This window comes from Hypanus sabinus, chromosome 19 (assembly GCF_030144855.1).
Source record: "Hypanus sabinus isolate sHypSab1 chromosome 19, sHypSab1.hap1, whole genome shotgun sequence".
Lineage (NCBI taxonomy): Eukaryota > Metazoa > Chordata > Chondrichthyes > Myliobatiformes > Dasyatidae > Hypanus > Hypanus sabinus.
In genome coordinates, this window is record NC_082724.1 from 33,877,161 (window position 1) to 33,897,298 (window position 20,138).

General features: G+C 39.6%; 1 protein-coding gene across 1 annotated transcript in view; it reads left to right on the top strand.

Annotated features, from left to right (window-relative positions):
- LOC132378119 (chemokine-like protein TAFA-1) overlaps window positions 1-20,138 on the top strand; it is a 591,379-nt gene that overhangs the window by 399,758 nt on the left and 171,483 nt on the right. The window contains exon 2 of the mRNA XM_059944864.1: window positions 3,556-3,696. Within this exon, the coding sequence (XP_059800847.1) occupies window positions 3,556-3,696 (141 nt within the window). The remainder of the gene's footprint in view (window positions 1-3,555; window positions 3,697-20,138) is intronic.

Genomic DNA, 20,138 nt, shown 5'->3' on the forward strand with positions numbered 1-20,138 from the left:
ATGGCTCTAAAAGATAAATCTGATGAAAGTTTGGAAGTATGACAAGTCTAAAGTCTAGACCAATATAGCCTATAACAGTCTATTACTCAATTGTTAGTCAGCAGCCTGGCTTAATTCACCCATGACTCATTGAAATTTAGATGTGACACTGAAAAACATGACTCCTTATGGAAATTTTGTACATCTCTCCCAGACAACTTTGCAAACCAAGGCCCTTGGACAACTATTGGGAAACTTTATAGCATAGGCTGCCTGATTTAGCCAGGTTAAATTCCAACATTATCTGTTCACACTCTAAGTTTTCCAGAACTAAACATGCTAAGGAGTGAGCTGGTGTACTCCACATGGTAAAAACATAAATTTACATTTAGACATTTCCTGGTAATTCGGTATGAAGATTCCAAACCACACTGCTGATACTGGATGAGCTGCTTAACTCTAACAAAAAAATCTTCCTGTTCACGTGATTCTGTTGTCACCACATTTTTGGAGATGGCTTCAAAATCTCTTCACTTATGTGCTTTCCGCCCACCCCTTTTGTATTTGCATTGAGGAATCGGTTATTCCCTGTTATTTTACAAAATACTATGAAAAGCTTTGTATCTTTTGGTACAGCAACCAATGGCTATTACATTTAAAAAGTGACATAATAATTCAAGAAACAACCAAATAAAACCACATTAACCTTTTATTTTTGTTTTCACAGTTTAACATTTCATATGCATCAGGACAATTAAATTCATAGAGTATAAATGGTGACTTTTGTAAAATCTGTTCAGCAGAACTTTGTTAAAGTACTATGTTGTACATTTGACAAGGTAAGTTGGTGAAGTGAGTTAAAGCTTCCAGTCTGTCAAAAAGAAACACGGATTGTTTTTAGATGTCGGTGCTAATACCCTCCTAAACATAAACCCATTAATTCCCTTCTAACAATACAATTAAAATTTGTCAATGCAAACATGAGGAAATCTGCATATGCTGGAAATTCAAGCAATGCACACAAAATACTGGTGGAACACAGCAGGCCAGGCAGCATCTATAGGAAGAAGCACTGTCAATGTTTCAGGCCAAGACCCTTCGTCTCAGCCTGAAACATCAACTGTTCTTCTTCCTATAGATGTTGCCTGGCCTGCTGCGTTCCATCAGCATTTTGTATAAAGTTTGTCAATTTGTCAAGTTACTTTCAATACCTAAACTTTCCTTCAAGTAAGCTACCTCCAGTTCTTTCTTTTCTTGACTGACTACCACAGTTCCCTTAACTACAATTCCTCCCACACAGCTCCTTGTGAAGAATCAATTATGCATTCATGATTTTCACTCTCCCTGTCCTCTGATTATCATGATTATATTCCATACTGTTACATTCATCACGTCATCAATTACCCTCCATTGAAATTCTTCTCCCCTTATTTTTCACACACATCTTCTTGCACCTTCTTACCCTGTCAATTCTTCAGCTCCCTCTCAGAACACTAATCAGGTTTTTCTCCTTCTCACCAGTCATCATATTGGCCACCACTATTTCACTTACTTTCACAATGATGCCATCTTCAAATTTCCCATCCCGTTTCTGCTTTCTGAAGAGAACATTCCGTTCACCCAGGTCTTTTCTTTAGTCATTTGCAAAGCTCCTCCATTTCACAATGCATTTCACAATGAGTACAGGGATGCAGTATCATTTCCTGTTAACCTCCTCTGCTTCCACTGTTCAAACGTTCCTCCCAACACGGGCAGCAGTATACCTGTAAAATTTTAGTTTTATATTATGCATTTTCTGCTCCCCCTGTAGTTGGTTTTTTTGTTTAATTATACCTCCCTAAACGAAACTAGAGTTTATTCTAAATTGTATCTACGTTTAATTCTGCACTGAACCCCAGTCTGATCTCGTTATCTTTTATCTCTCTCTCTGACCTCCTGCACTGTTCTAATGAAGTTCAATGCTGAATAGCATCTCATGCACCCCTGGAACCCCTTCTGAATTTATTCCCTTACCAAAGCTCTTTTGCTCTTGCATTGATCCTTTCTGTCCATTGTTTTCCCAGTTCATTGACGAAGAATGTTAACTCTGTTTTCCTCTTTACAGATAGTGACTGACCTGCTGAGTATATACAGCAGTCTGTTCTGAATCCTTCTTACATTAAATCACTAACTATAGCAGCAAAGTAAGTTTTATATTTTTGAAATTGATGACTTGAAAACTTTCCCATGCTATGTAGCTGCTCATCCTGTCCCAGCAAGAGAAATCAGCTTAGCTATTGCCATACTGAACTGTGTCAAAGCACTGAAGACACCATTAATAATTGGTATATTAACCACATTATATACATTGTACTAAGGTATTGGGTGTCATTGTGCCAATAAGGAAACATTCACTTAGTTAACAAAAGAGCATTTAAAACTCAGTTATGCCACTATACATTCATGTGAAACAAGGTGCCAATGAATTCAATCTAAGCAGACAACATTGAAAAGAATTGACTCATGGTATTAAGGAAACTGAAGTCTTTTAGATGGTCCGTTGGTTTAGATATAATGAGGTACTGCAGGATGACCCTTTAATTTCTGAATTATATCTCACTTAATTCAAAACCTTGGAGATTTGTGTCACACACAGTCTCCCTGGAACTGTTAATGATGTTTATAATGAAGGGAAACATAGTACACTAGGGGAGTAAGAATTAGTGCAATATTTAAATGAGAACCATAATAACATTCATGTATAATCACATACTCTTAGCAATCTCTAGATCTCCAACGGTGATAGGCTTCAAATTATTAATTATCTTTTGAGCATAAAAAATATTGTTTGCAATATTAGCATAAGAAAGATTAATGCCTTTATTCAACTACTATTGCAAAGAGGTATTAACTCATGAAGTGCCATGCAGAGAAATTTCAATTGGATTTGCATATTAATATTACAAACAGCCAAGTGCAAGGCTTTATTCCTAAAACAGGCAAGGTTGATGTTGTTTTCTGTTGAACATGAATTTCAATGTACAAAGAGTAACTTTGAAATAAATATACGGTTACATTAAGGAAAAGGATGTAAAAAATTGTCGGAAAATACAGATAATGAAAATCTGGAAAATAAACACAGAATGTATTGGAAACACTGAACAGGTTAGGCAATACTTCATCCTGACACATTAATCCTACTTCCTTTTCCATAGGAAGTAGAAAATATAAATGAAAGAAAGAGAATTGCCAATATTAGAAAAAAAAACTGATCAAGAGTTCTTGCAAATGCTGGAAATCCAGAGCAACAAAATGGTGGCATCTATGGAGAGGAACAAACAAGGCTGAGACCGTATATTAGGACTTATATTTTTGATATGTCTTGCTCTCAAATTAGAGGCAATATGCACAGATTTAGCAAGCAATAAATACTAATGCTTTTAGATAATTGTAATAGTTCAAAAATAATTTTTCAGTGTGATCCATGTTCTTATTGCATCTTCCATTTTCTCTTTATTGTATTGGGTTAAAAACCAAAACCATTTTTTAAATTACGGATCCCAAATGACAGAATGTAATTTGTTTCTTCTCCTTTAGATGGAGGAACATGTGAAGTAATAGCTGCACACAGATGCTGCAACAAGAATCGCATTGAAGAACGATCACAGACTGTAAAGTGCTCCTGTCTGCCTGGGAAAGTGGCTGGGACTACCAGAGCCAGACCATCTTGTGTTGATGGCAAGTAAATTAGATCAATAAAAATTCAATTCAAAAATCACAGACAGAGATGTGTTAAATATAATGATAATCAGATTTCAAGCAACTTGATCTGTATAGTAGCTTTTATAATTAAATTGCAGACTTCAATTTAAAAGAATTAACATCAAAAATGAGTCTGGATTTTTTAATTAATCAGATAAATACTGGCCTCTGAAGAAGCTAACTGCAAAATCTAATCAAAGTAGTTATTTATATTTTATTTGTATAGCAGATAAAGAAAAGTAACTTACTTTGGTTCAAACTGTTTGCTATTACTTTGTCTCTTCATAAAATGGAAGTCACTTCAAACCACACTTTAGCCATTGTACTGCTGTCTAAAGGCTGGGTCAGTCAATATTGCATTAAGCATGTATTACAGTAATGCAAAAATGGTCTTCCATGGTTATGTGTGTTTTACTGCTTAAAATATGAGGGTTATTAACATAAAAGATGTTTTTTGCACACATTGATGTTACCTTTCTAAAGAGAGGCATCATGTGCTGCACCCTTCAGTTTGAATATAATTTGTGACCTACCTTGGTGGAAGCTGATTAAAAACATAACACAGGGAACTAGACATTAAAAATGGAGTTGTATCAGGTGCAAAATGGATGAAGAAAGAGAGGGGAGAGAACAGATTGTTCTAAAAAGAACTGAGTACTTGCAGAGATGAAACTTGATAGTTTAAACTGCTTCTTTTGAAACAAGTTGATTGGTTCTGCATTATCATATCACTAAGAATTAGGTCTATATTTCTTTTCTGAGTTTAATTGGCAATTAATATGCAAATCTTGCAAGTTCTTGAGGAAACTGAATGGGTGTTATTGTTAGCACAATTCTGTTTGGTCAAAGCAAATGGCAGCGTGATAGAATTTGACCATGGAGACATGACACCCAGTTTATTCCATCTTTCTGCAATCTTACTGGATAACCTCCACATCAATAATATTGTGGCTCATAACCTGCTGTTATGTTTCTAGGAAGATTTAGCCCATTGTGGATAGTTAAATTAAACTGATAAAGCTGAAATAATTTTAATCTTGTTTTCAATTTTCAGCAATATGTCAAGATTTCCATTCGTAGTTCAAAGGATACACAAGTGCCAACTATATATGAGGTGGATTTATCATTTGTTAAATGCGGTCACCAACAATAAGCATTGTATATCATTACTATAATTTATTACCATACATATCTATATAAATTGCAAACTAATCAATGGTTGTTTTGGTGAATTATCCTTGTGTATAATTTGCCTGTCAGGTTTACAGCTCACAATGAAAGAGAAAACTGTTTCCTGCCAGAAATCACATCTCTTCTGTCAGCTGCTACAAATGCAAGCAAGCAAATTGTTTGCATATTACAGCTTGTAATGTGCAATCAAGATATCTGCCAGAAATGAAAGACAGAGATTACTTATTTTACTCCTCTAGAATGTTAACTCATAAATGAATAGCTATCATTTAACGACGATCCCAGATGTCAGTTGATATTTGATAAAGCCCTAGGAAAGTGATTTATAGAAGAAATTCTGCAGATGCTGGAAATCCGAAGTACTGCATACAAAATGCTCGAGGAACTCAGCAGGTCAGGCAGCATCCACGGAAGTAAACAAGCAGTCAATGTTTTGGGCCAAGACTCTTCTTCAGGACTGGAAAGGAAGGGGGATGACACCAGAATGAAAAGGTGGAAGGAAGGGAAGAAGGATATCTAGATGGTGATAGGTGAAGTCAGGTGTGTGGGAAAGGTAAAGAGCTGGAGATATTTGAAAAACATGAGTACAAGAACACAAGAAAATAGGAGCTGGAATAAGCCACAAGGTGCCTCAAACTTGTCCTGCCATTCAATATGATTAGGATGACTATTGGTAGCTCTGTTTGAGGTGTTTGACTTAGTGGTGTTTGCCGAGCTTGGTAATTATTTTGCAGGCATTTCATCACAGTCGAGCTGACATCCTCAGTGTGTAGTTGTTGGTGTTTCTCTCTGGGAGTGCTCACACTTATATAGCCCTCCATTTGCTTGCCTTGGTCCTGATTGGCTACCCCTTCAGTTGACCTTCGAATTCTATTGGCTTGCATCCCTTTGGCTCTAGGGGTTCATAGATGGCATGTATTTCAATGTTTGTTTATGGAGCTTTCAGAAGAGAACTATGCTTCTAAAACTTCTCATGCCTACCACAAGAAAAGCTGCATTTGCACCTCATATAAGAAAAGCTTAAACACACTGCACCAAGCTAGGAAAGAGAAGAACTTCGTCAAAGAGCTCCAGAACAATGGTTATCCATGAAATTTCATCAGGAAATGTTTACTAAGGAGAGAAAGGCACGCAGGCCTTATTCAATGTGCATTGAAATATGCGACCTTGTCCTACATCAAGAATACATCAGAAATAATAGCTCAACTGCTTGAAGCTCATGGCTTCACAATTGCTCACAAACCAATGGCGACTTTAAGGAAGTTTGTCTCAAGAATCAAGGTACCGGTAAAAGCAACCAACAGAAGTAATGTGATGTTTACGATCACCTGTGGAGATTACAATAGGAACTACATTGGTCCAATAGGACGTAAGCTCTCAACTCATCTACAGAACCACAAACTGGCAGTACGGAGACGTGATCCACTGTCATTAATCATGGTACATGAAAGCCTAGAGGACACCACTTTAACTGGGACACCGCAGAGATTCTAGCACAAACACAAAGCAGGCATGAGAGTTTTTAATAGCGTAGTTCTCTTCTGATAACTCCGTCAGCAAACCTATCAAAATAGATGCCATCTTCAAACCCCTAAGAGCCAAAGAAACATGAACCAATAGAATTTAAAGGTTAACTGGTAGCCAATCATGACCGAGGCAAGCAAACCAGGGCCTTTATAAATGTGAGCAGCCTCGGAGAGGAACACCAGCAACTCCACACTGAGAATGTCACCTCGACTGGTGATGAAATATCTGCAAGCTAACTGCCAAGCTCGGTAATCAAAGTAACATCAAACAATTCAATATGAGTATAGCTGATCCGTACTGGCCTCAACTCCTCTTCTTTGCCATTTCCCAAAAAACCTTCAATTCCTCATTCTTAATAATATCTAAATCGAAAGTGACTGCAAATGAATTAAGTTCAAATGTGTTCACAAAATCTGCAGGCACATCCAACCATCTCAAATAGTTATTTATCCCCATTCTAACTACTTCTAATGATCTAGCCTCCACCTCTGTCAGGGTCAAGGAATTCTACAGAGTCACTAAACTCTGAGAAAAGAAATTTTCACACAGTTTATTTTTAAATGACTGATCATAACACCTTGCTTCAAACTGCCTGACAAGTAAAAACATCTCAACAGCTACCTCGTCAAGCTCCCTTAGGATCTGAACAAATTATTGTTTGAATAATGTCCAAGTTTTTACAGTCCCAACCCTCTCATCCCAAGAATTATCCTGGTGAATCTCCTGTGGACTGCCTCCAATATTGCTAAATTCTGTTTTAGGTAAGAGGATCTTAGTTGTGGTTTCACTAAGAGCCTGTATAACTGTAATATAACCTCCCTATTTTTAACTCCATTCCCTTTGCAACAAATTCCAGAATGCAATTTGTATTGTCAACTCACCTGCCATTGTTTTATGTATGCGCTAGAACCATTAGATCCCAATGCACTCCACTCATTTGTAGTCCCTCTCTCTACTTAGAAAATCCACTCCTTGTTTCTCTTACCAAAGTACATTTTTATAAAACTCAGAAGTTGCTGAAACTCTCAGAATTATCTGCAGTAAAGGAAACATAGTTAATGTTTTGATCCATGATTCTGATATCTGGCAAAGTACCATAACTATATCCTATCTTCGGGTTTCTTCTTCCTAAGCAAAAAGCAGTACATGAGGAAAGAATATTACAATCTTAGTGTTTTGATTATCTCTCAAGTACAGCAGTTCTCCATACTTCCAATAGTGTCAGAGCATCAGAGGAGTACTTGCATATCCCAGTACATGCGATAGTTTAATGTTAGTGTATCTCAAGCATAAATATAGTATCCTTAATAGTATGAACTGGATATCATTTTCAGTTTTATGAGGATAGAATAAAAAGTCAATTATTGAGATGCATAATTTATATTGCAACATAGAGTAATTAATCTGTTTTATTTCACGGTGAGTGAACATACTGAGGAACAGTTCTGATAACTTACACTGAGGTCAAACAACATGCTTTACTTTGCATTGTGTAGATTAATAAACATGTCATGGTACCCACAACAGTAAATTATTTACAAAACTTCAGGGAAGTTTTTTTCTTAGATTTTACATCATTCTTCCTTCCAGAAGTTTCCATTGCAGTTTTCCATCTTAAGGCCTGAACTCTTCTGTGCCTTTTACTGGACTTGACTACTTGTACCTCTATCTTTACACTTGATTTAACACCATTATGTGAGGTATTTATTGATTTGCTAGAAAAAGCTAATAAATTGTTTATCGATTACCTCTTTACAGAAAACAATCTGCATTAGCATGTTAAGCATCTTTTCTCCAAGTTGCTCTAATTTTTAATAGATATTTATTGTTCTACAAAATGATTTTGAAGTATTTTTCCAAAGTCTTTGACTCTTAGACCGTTGAAGAATACAGCACAGGAACAGGTCCTGTGGCCCATGATGCGCCAAACCAATTAGTGATCAAATGCCCAACTAAACAAATTCCTTCTACCCAAATAACATATAAATTCTATTTCCTGCACATTCATGTGCCTATCTAAGAGTCTTTTGAACACTTCTTCATATTTGCTTCCTCCATACCTCAGCCAGCGATTTTCAGGTACCCAGCACTCTGTGTAAAACACATTCCCCTCTTATCTCCTTTCAGCTGATCCATAAACATCTTAAATGCATGCCCTCTATTATAAATTTTAACCCTGATAAAAGAATACTAGTTGTTGACTTTCATAATCTCTACCAGATCTCCTCTCAGGCTCCACCAACCTAGAGAAAGCAACCCAGCTTTGTCTGACCTCTTCTTACAGCACATGCCCTGTAATCCAGGCAGCAGCCTGGTTCTTCTCTCCTGCACCTTGACATCCTAGTAAATGTCTTCTCCAAGGCCTCAACATCCTTCCTATATAGAGCAAGCAGAATTGAATGGAATATATCAGATGCAGTTTTATAAAGCTGCAACATAACTTCCTGACTCTTAAAATCATTTTCTTAACCAATAAGGGCAAACATTCCATATGCCTTCTTTACCTCCCTCTCCATCTTGGTAGTCACTTTATGGGAACCTTGGATTTGGATCCCAAGATCCCTCTCCATAATATTACTTTAAAGGGTCTTGCCATTAACAGTGTACCATCCTTTACATGTGATCTCCTAAAATGCAACACTTCACATTTGGAAGAATTAAACTCCAATTGCCGTTTCTATCCATATCTGCAACTGAGTTAAGGCATCAAGAGCAAAGCAAAAGATGGTGCAGTCATCCATGCTCATCATCCAGACATTATTTAATCCAGATATATTAAACTAGAATTAATGGTCCCTACACTAATAATATTAACCGTGGGTGGCAGTAGTATTGGGTTCATAACCTGAAAGAAGTTTCAAGACAGTATGTTAATGAAGCTATTTGTAATAAAAGTGCTTTTAAGTTTGTCATTGAATGCATAGCTGATAGAGTGGTGAACTATAATACATCATCCCAAGTAGGTTACAAAAAGTACCATTCCTCAATGCTTGCTCAAAGAATGAAGGAGATTTTGCAGTGGATTTGGGATGGACAAGGTTGCAAGTTAAAGATGCGGTGTTTGATGTGGTGTCTAGTAGAATCAGTGACAGGAATTGATGCAGGAAATCGTTCAATTATCTAACCAGACTAGGATAACTGAATATACCCATCGTTACTCTTCCCTCATTACCTCCTCCTAATAGTCACCTCCATTAATTGCACTGTGTCCATCAAAAACATTTTTTTCACTCACTCTTCAACCTGTTCATTACCCCATCATCAAGAATATCATGGAGAAGAATAACAGTGAATATCATGTTCCACAGTTTTTGAAATGACCAGATGCAGCAAGAACATTGGAGATTAGTGATAGTCCAATCTCTGACCATTGCAGTTTCACAGCTTTCTGCCAATGTTGTTAAGTATCTGTAACACACAAGCCAGACAACATTCAGTTGTGTTGATTTAACTTCAGCACCTGGTGAACAAAAAATTATCGTCATACTGTGCCCTGTTTTCATTTCCCAGATGATCTCAGTGGGCTCATTAAAATGTATGTGACCCAATGAGCCTGTTTGAACCCCTGGCATGCTATCACAGTTGACCCACGAAGCACCATGAACTACAGGCAGCAGCTGGGCCTCAGGCAGTGAGTTCTGAGAACCCGCTCCTCAGCGACCTCGACAACCTTTGACAGCTTATGCTCCATGAACTTTTTTTTCGAATGTTTCAAAATGTCTCTGATCAAGAGAGTTATTTTTTAAAAGTTGAACTTTAGTTAATTACATTTTGTATTGCATACTGATGCCAACCATGAGGACTTATGCAGCGCTCTATATCAGGACCAAGGTAAAGGATTGGAACCTGTTGTTTTCATCAGCTAGAGTCCGTCACCCTCCAAACAAAACTACCCGATGCACAAATTGGAGTTTCTGACATTGAAATGGGCCATGGTGGATAAGTTAACTATATGGTGCCAATTTCAAGGTAAGGACTGACAACAATCCACTGACTTGTATTCTGACCCAACGAAGTTAGATGCCACCAGTTATCACTGGTGGGCAGCATTGTCTGCTTTGTATTTCAGCCTGCAATATCAGCAGGGCAGTCAGAATACGAACGTGGATGCATTGTCGGGACTTTCGCATGATGTGCTGGAAATGGACGGAGAGCGGGAGAGAATTCCTGCTTCTAGTGTGAAAGCAATGTGCCAGGTTCCAAAAAGGGGAAATCAGAGGCAAGGCTATGGCCTGAGAGCTGTAGATCACTTGGGAGCTTTTAGTCATGTCATTTCACAAGCATAATGCAAATTGGCCACTCTGGAATCGAAACAGGTGCATTTCTTGAGCCCTGCGGAATTGCCAGCAGCCCAGCAAGATGGCCGGTGAATAGGTGGCATTTGTTCATCTATTGTCAAAGGAGATATGGCCCAATTTAAGAATACAAAACACCCTACCATACCCCTACTGATGAGGGAATGCAGCTGTTATGAACCCCATAACTGGGTATCTTACCAGCAAAGATAGGAGTATCCGTTGAAGTCTGATGATACTATTTTTAACAGTATTTATTAGTAAAAACACACAAAAATAATATCATTGCAAATATATAGATAATATACAACATCAATGCTAAACCTAAAAGTGCGGGTATAATAATAATCAATAAGCTCTATCGTTGTCTAGGGGATAATGAATTGTCCGATGGAAATATAAAGTTAAGTTCAGTTCATGCAGGCTGCGGTAGTTGTTGATCACTGTGTTGCAATTGTTGGAGAGAGAGAGCAAGAGAGAGTAACTTGCCGACTTTCCTTTTTACGATCTTCATCCATCGAGGCATTGTTTTCGTGGCCATTCACGTATGACCCCTCTGTCTTTTAGCTAGACTGTTCCGTGGAGGACTCATCACCCAGGCAAGGGTGGACACACACACAAGCCCCCACCGGTCTCGTAGCATCTCTCCTGGTGTGTCTGAGGGGTGTTTCCCCAGACCCTTCTTTTATCCCCACTCACGGGGTCTCAGGTGTCAATCAGGTTGGGATGATGCAATCCCTCAACCAGACCACTCTGGTTGCCCCCTGAGGGGTTTCAATGAATAGAACAGTACTCAATACACAATTCCTTCTCCAAGAGACAATAGCAGTAATCAGTGGTTCCGTTCCGCTTTTGTTAGGAGGAGACATTCCACCTTTGTGTATCCCTGTGTTGTCTCTCTCTCATTACTGACATGAGCTGTTTATCTCTCTCATTTCCTGGGTATCAGACCCAAAATAATAGCGATTTTGCGATTCTCAAAAGGGGGGGGGGGGCGACTTTGCACCCTTCTGCCCATCAGAGTTACTCCTCATTCGTAACTCCCCCATCCTTCTAAGAATTTTCACCACAGGGGAAAGTTAACTAATACAGAGTCTTACAGAATTTCAGAATCTAACACAATACAAAAGAGTTTTTCACTACAGAGTAATACAGTTATACATTCAATTTAGCATCTAAACAGTTAGCGATTACATTGTCACTTCCTTTAATATCTTAATATCTTGTACCTTAATAAATTCCTGTAGCATCAGACTCGAATTTAATAACCACCTATTTTTATTCTTTTTCTTCAGCAAAACAAAACTGAAGGGTTGTGATCTTAAGTATATAATACAAAATGTGAACCAATACAGGTGTGATTATTCGGTAGTACATTACAAAAGTTTATGCAAATACTAATCTTTATTTTACTTTTAAACTCAACAGTCAATCTTCCATGGTGTTGTCTTTATTATTCATATGCTTTGACAAAATCCCTTAAAACCAGATTCTGTTTTTTAAAGTGGCATTTTTTCAACCTTCGCCTCTTTTCCACTTAACTCTCACGTGGTTAGCTTGCTCACCAGTGTGGAATAGGCTTTCGCATACTCCTTTCATAGGAGTTAGTTTATCAACAATGTTTTCCAAACTTAGCCCATCTCCTGAACTTCCACACAATTCTTTATTTTGAAGCAAGTCATTAGTTTTACCTTCAGGACCCTTCATTCTATTAGTTTACAGGTTAACATCTGCAAGTGACCCCTCTTTGTCCAAACAACATTTCAAATTCTGCCCCTTCACAGCACACGCTTGAATAACATTAGCGAGTGGGGCACCTTTACATTCCACATCAAACTGTAATTGATTCACAGGCACCTTGACAAGCCATTGTTCCCTCAGCCTGGTTACTGCTTCTGACACCAATCCAGACTTTAAATTTTCTTCATTCAATTTAGGAACTACACTTTTCCCTTCTCCTTCAATAATAATATCCACATCACCACCTTTTATCTCCTCACTAACTTTTAACACACCTTCTAACACAAACAACTGGGAATTCTCACTTCCCACTAGTACCAAGGTTAACCCTATCTTCACTGAATCAAGTCCATCTGACCCACAAGGACTGCATTCCTTTTCAACTAAATCAGATACCTCAGACTTTTCCTGAGTTTCATTACTAGGTTCAGTACCATGTGCATCCACATCTTGAACACACTCAAGTAGGACATCTGCCTCTTCCAGGCTTTCAATACCCATCCCCTTTTCAATTTCTAAGTTCCCCTGATCCTCCCAGTTACTCTCTGAGCAACTCCCGTCCAGAGTAAACTCAACCCTGCAGGTTAAAACAACCTCATCTGCTAACCCAGCAGACTCCTTCAAGGTAATGGCATCCTTTTCATCTAGGACTGCCCTTATTTCATTATCGAGAACACATTTAAATTCTTCAACTTCTTCAAACAGTTCTGTCAAGCCAGACAGATCATCCATGTCCAACCCTGGACCTTCTAACAGCCTTATCTGTTTCTCATTTTTACTCCGTGCCTCTATAAATTCCCTCTTCACTAAGGGTAGGTCTACCTCCTCTCCTTTACTCTCTTTCACCTCCCTACTCTCCGTTTTACCACCCTCTAACCCCTCTTGGTACAGGGTCGGTAAAAACGTCTCAGCCAAATTCACATAGGACTCATTTAAACTGGTCTCTTTCTCAACTGCCTTTCTCGACATGCTGCAAGTGATCGCGCATGCAGGATAGATCTTGGAACCTAGGGGCAGGTCCTCAACACTTACAGGCTTGCTCATCATCTTCCTTGCTGAACACACATCACCACCTGCTAAATCATTACCAAGAAGGATGTCCACGCCTTCTCTCGGGAATTCTGATCGCACCCCTATTTCAACAGGTCCAGATACCAGATCACAATTTATAATGATCCTATGCAAAGGCACAGCTTCAGTCCCTTTTCCTATGCCTCTCAAAACTACCTCTCCAGTCTCAGGACCAAAATCTAGTACCTTACCGAGAATCAATGACTGCTCAGCCCCAGTATCTCTCCAGATCCGTACTGGAACTGGTGTTTCTCCCTCTTTCACTGACATGGTCCCTTCTGAAATAAATGTCTCACGCCCCTCTCGTATTTTACCTACCTGGGGCTTTCTCGTCGATTTGCTGATCAACACAATACACCCTGTAGGGACTGCTGCGTTCCCTTTTCCTGTCTCCTTCCTCCGAGCAAAGCACTTAAATGCAATATGACCCACCTTTCAACAATTAAAACAGGTCAAGCCAGGAGCCCTCCTGCCAGCCTGCCTTTCTTCCTCCTTACTTTTACCACTAGCTCCCGGCTGAATTTCTGCTTCAGCTGGTGGGCTTTCTCTACTGTTACTACGGTCCTTCTAGTAACTTTTAGACGAGGAAAACTTTGTCTTGTGGGTTAGGGCATATTCACCTGCAAACCTGGCAAATTCTGATATGGACCTATTCGGCTTCTCGTTCAAATACATCCGGATATCATCCGAAACACAACCTTTAAATTCTTCAATCAGAATTAACGACTTGAGACGCCAAAAATCCTCTTCCACCCTTTCTGCCGCACACCAACAATCCAAGAGCACACCCTTCTCATAGGCAAACTCTGCATACGTCTGATTCCACACTTTCTTTAAATCTCTGAACTTTTGTCTATAGGCCTCAGGTAACAATTCGTAGGCCGGAAGAATGGTAATTCTCATACTCCTCCTCCTCCTCCACAGACAACGCCGCATATGCCCGTTGTGCCTTCCCTTTTAACACACTTTGTAACAATGCCACCCACTGATCTCTGGGCCACTTCTGATTCACTGCCACCTTTTCAAAATGCAAGAAACAACTATCAACATCTGTCTCCTCGAACAGAGGTACTAACCTAAACTCCCTACTAACATTAAACCCCTCCTCGCGGTCTGCCCCTTGAGCTCTTCGTCTTGCCTTAACTTCTCCATGTCCAGCTCATGTTGCCTCTGTTTCTCCTTCTCCCTCTGGTTTTCAGCTCTTTCCTTCTCCTTTTCAGCTGCTTCCAGCTGTTCTAACCTAATTTCATGCTCCCTCTGCTTTTCAGCTCTTTCCTTCTCCTTTTCAGCTGCTTCCAGCTGTTTTAAACTAATTTCATACTCCCTCTTCACCTCTAACTCCTTTAGCTGGAGCTCATACTCCCTTTTCTTCTGTTCCAACCTTAATTTTTCCAACTCTAACTGAACCATCCCACTAGCTGGTACCTTTTCAGGGGTAGGTTCCACTACCTCAGCTAAAAACACCTGCTTATTAACATAATACTGAGCTATGGCCCTCTGTATCTCCCACTTTTTCATTGAAGACTTCACCTCTGTGAGTTTTAATCTTTTCGCAATATTTACCAAGTACGACTTTGTGGCATCCTCTAGCGCCTCTGGAGTTGGGTTTTTTGTAAATCCGTCTATGTCCATCTTTGCTGGTTTTCCGTCTGGTTACCCGCGCAACCAGATCCAAGTCTGGACTTAAAAGACGGACTTACTGGCCCTCCAATTTGGTATCAAATCCCGGATGAGCCCCCAAGTTGTTATGAATCCCGTAACTGGGTATCTTACCAGCAAAGATAGGAGTATCCGTTGAAGTCTGATGATACTATTTTTAACAGTATTTATTAGTAAAAATACACAAAAATAATATCAATGCAAATATATAGATAATATACAACATCAATGCTAAACCTTGAAGTGCGGGTATAATAATAATCAATAAGCTCTATCGTTGTCTAGGGGATAATGAATTGTCCGATGTAAATATAAAGTTCAGTTCAGTTCATGCAGGCTGCGGTGGTTGTTGATCACTGTGTTGCAATTGTTGGAGAGAGAGACCAAGAGAGAGTAACTTGCCGACTTTCCTTTTTACGATCTTCATCCATCGAAGCATTGTTTTCGTGGCCATTCACGTATGACCCCTCCGTCTTTTAGCTAGACTTTTCCGTGGAGGACTCATCACCCAGGCAAGAGTGGACACACACACAAGCCCCCACCGGTCTCGTAGCATCTCTCCTGGTGTGTCTGAGGGGTGTTTCCCCAGACCCTTCTTTTATCCCCACTCACGGGGTCTCAGGTGTCAATCAGGTTGGGATGATGCAATCCCTCAACCAGACCACTCTGGTTGCCCCCTGAGGGGTTTCAATGAATAGAACAGTACTCAATACACAATTCCTTCTCCGAGAGACAATAGCAGTAATCAGTGGTTCCGTTCCGCTTTTGTTAGGAGGAGACATTCCACCTTTGTGTATCCCTGTGTTGTCTCTCTCTCATTACTGACATGAGCTGTTTATCTCTCTCATTTCCTGGGTATCAGACCCAAAATAATAGCGATTTTGCGATTCTCAAAAGGGGGGGGGGCGACTTTGCACCCTTCTGCCCATCAGAGTTACTCCTCATTCGTAACACAGCGAACTGGAGTTGAGGAACAGAGTTTAATACAGGGTCACATCTCCTCCAGACGGACCCCAGTGTTCCCAATCGTTTTTGCCTGAGAAGTACCGGAGGATGGTACTAAGGTCTCTTCATGATGATGCAGGTCATGTGGGGTTTGACAAGACCTATGGATTGGTCCGAGATTGATTCATTTTGTCCTGAATGCAGCCGGAGTTTGAAGAGCACTGTTATTCATGCATCGGATGTACTCGGAGGAAGATAATGCCCTTGAGTTACTTGGTTTAGTCTGTATGGATTTCCTTTCTATAGAGCCTGATTCCAGCAATGCTGCAAAAATCTTGATCATCACTGATCACTGAACCAGATATGCTCAAGCCTTTCCCACAAATGATTAGTGAGTATCTACAGATGCCAAGGTGTTATGGAAGAAATGTTTTCTTTGTTCTTTATGGCTTACCAAGGAGGATACAGAGTGATCAGGGAAGGGATTTTGAGAATCAGCTCCTACATGATTTGCTGAGCATACGTCGAGTCGAGAAGTCAACATAAATTGGAGTTTCAGGTTGGAACCCTGGATGTCAGCAAAAAGAATGAGTGGAGCCAGCATATTGGACATTTGCTATACTGCTACAGCTGTACACAGAATGAAGCTACTGTTTGATGTTCGGGTGCAAAATTAGATTACCTGTAGATCACTATTTTGACGCTGACGGTGATGACGTGCCGCAAAAGTACGTCAAGTACATGTCTGACATGAGGAAAGAACTGCAAAAGGCTTATGAGCTAGCAGCGGTTCCTGCTACCAAGCAAAACCAAGGAATCAAGAGGAGACTAGGTTCTCTCAACTGATGCGTGGAGACACTTTTAATAGGAAGCATAAGTTGGCCAACTGCTAGGTGTCTGCACCTTATATAATGGCGAGCCAGGTGCCATATGTGCCAGCTTTCCAGGTGAAGCCAGAGGATGGGAATGATCCTGTCAAAGTTCTTCATCAAGATCACTTTCTACCCCTAGGGCAGGAAGTATGTGTTGACCCAGAGCCTGACACCAAGCCTACACCTATGAGGAGAACTCTGCACAAAAGGAGGAGAAAGGAAAGGCAACTAGCTGACAATAGTGTGATTTCAGTGGGAAGACCTGAAGAGGGACAGACCACTGAATATCGTACTGTCTCAGAGGATGAGGAAATGGGAGTGTAGTATGCTGTACCTTATGCAAACTCCCCAGGCATTGATGAAGAGATTTCTAAATCTCCAAGCCCTGACTCGAATGTAACAGGGAGGACTGCCAGTAGACATGCAGATGTGATAATTGACAGTGAGGGGAAACTGTGGCTACAATATAATTGGGGATGAATCTGAGTTCAGTCAGGTGGCCAGGGGACTTGAGTTGCCAGAAGGTGCGAGTGATAGGCAGAGGGAGGCATCCCCAGGCGAACAGGAATAGCCACAAGAAGTGCCTGAGGCTGAAGAAGCTGACAATGCAAGGAGAGCTTTGGGAGATGAAGGAGTCTATGAAGGGAAGTTCTATCTGTGATGACTGAGGAGAATTTGGAGCCATGAGTAAGGCAGTACACCCCACCATTACCGACATAATGTGAGCCCCAATGCTGTATTCACATTTAGACTGGTTTAATTGTAATGGGCCCTTTTAATTTTTTTTTCTTATTAACTTTGATAAAGCTGAAATTGATAAATATAGTTTCTTTATAATTTTGTACACTGCACAATCTGTTACTTCTTGTCAATCAATAATTGTGCATGGGCAGTATTTACCCAGCATTCACTCAAATTGAGCTTCTTTTAATCAGAACTCCCAATATTCCTGTTTGGTTGAACCCCAAATCATACTGACTCTAGACATATATTGTTTATGGAAGGTGGCCTCCTCACCGCTGAGTCACGATAGCAGAGTTGGCTAGTGAGCCAAGTTTGTATACGAGCCCCAGTGAGAGGGTTACAATTTAATAAAGTTTAAAGTATGAATATACAGGTGCGTACCCACTTAGTCGAGATTCTAAAATCCAAAAACCTCTGAAATCCGAAACTATTTTTTGAGCACTGACATGCCGTCACAAATGGAAAATTCCACAAGGCACTGAGAAGGTACCCAGGTGATGCACAGGTCTCTGTACACTTTCAACAGTTCTGACAAGTGACTTCACATACGTAAGTGAACAGGAGTTAATGAAAAATTGTAAAACATCCGTAAAGCGAAAAATGAAGATCTTGGTCGTGTACTGAAAGAATGGATTTGTCAGTGTTAGAGTGCCATGAACCACTCTGCAGGTATACCGACCATAAAACAAGCAAAGCTCTCTTGTGATGAACTGTAAATTGAGGGTAATTGTGAATATTCAGCAGGCTGGCTGCAGAAATTTAAGAAAAGGCACTGCGTTAAATTTTAAAGGGTCTACTGATAACGAAAATCGACCACCAGAACAAGTCACAATGCTGATTATTTTTATACCTTATATAACAGCATTACATTTTTAAAGTGTTGCAGATGAAAATCCAATGACAGAACCAGTCTACAATGCTGTTTGTTTTTATACCTTACATAAAACCTAAAAAAAAGTGAAATACAAATACAGTGTACTGTAAATTATAATCAAAACATGGCATCATAGGTGGAGACTGAAAGCCTGCTGTGGTTTGTTGTTGTTCAACAGACTGATTCAGGTATTCTCCCGATGGTGCTGTGTTGCTTTTGTTACCCTGCACAAATTATACTTTCATTATATTAATGGTATTTAATAATTTTTACTGTTAAGTACATACGTGTGATGAACAAATGTAAGATAAAGATTGCTTAAATTCAGAATCAGTAATGATGACAATCCCAAGCTATCTCATTATATATTCAAAATCCAAAACCCGAAACACTTCCGGCCTCAATCATTTTAGATAAGGGGCTCTCAACCTGTATTTAGAAACACGCTTGTTAATTCTATTTAATTCCAAAACATAAAACTACTTAATGGAAAAGGTGGAGAGTCCAAAATGAGAGTCTAACTATATTTTTACTTTAGGTACCATGTGACATGGTAGTGTCATGATGTGTGCTATTCATGTATTTCTACATAAAGCCCATAATGAAGTATTTAAACAAACAAAATGCTTAATCAAACAATATATTTACAATATTGCGCAAATATTACTGAAATGCTAAATATACGCCACTCGTCCTTGCCTAGCTGTGAACTCCAATTCAATATACAAACGTTTGTAGAATGCAACTCAACTTATAAAAAATATACACACACACATAATATATACATACACACACATATATATGTACATACATACGCATATATGTATATTATATATATATAGTGGAGGGGGTTCACTCTACTTGGCAGGTGAGCCATGTGACTGTGATACAATCTCAGGTTCCGAGGACTCTTCCGTGCTGGTAGTAGGGTTTGACTCTGGGACTGCAGAAAGTGGTCCTTGCATCTCTCATCTCTGGCCACCTTTCTTCTCTAACAATTAACTCTGTTCTCCTCAAATGATCCATGTGTCATCTCCAGATGATAGCAAACACAATCACCACTGTATAGGAGAGTGGTTCAGTTCTGTCCTTAATCTTTCACAGTACCCACTTTTAATCATCTCTGTAGTCCCTCGCCAGAGCTGCTTGTACAGGAGTGAAACATTGAAATTGAAATCAAACATCCTTGCTTGATGAGCATTGATTTTATCTCAGCTGTTTGCCCTGCATACCCCTGCTGAGATTGGGCTTGAGGAGATCCAATAGAGAATGCAAGGGACAACATAGGACAGCATAGTGCGTTGTTGATTGTAGAATGTGCTACATTCCGATATGCTGGGAGGAAATTGGTGAGCTTCTGATTCAGTGTCAGTGTAGTGTGTTCTGCAGGCATTGCTTACAGTGCATTTTTAACACTCTAGACAAAACTTTCCACCAAGTCTTTTATAGCTGGGTGGTACAGTACATATGTAATATGCTTTATTCCATTCATTTTTAGGA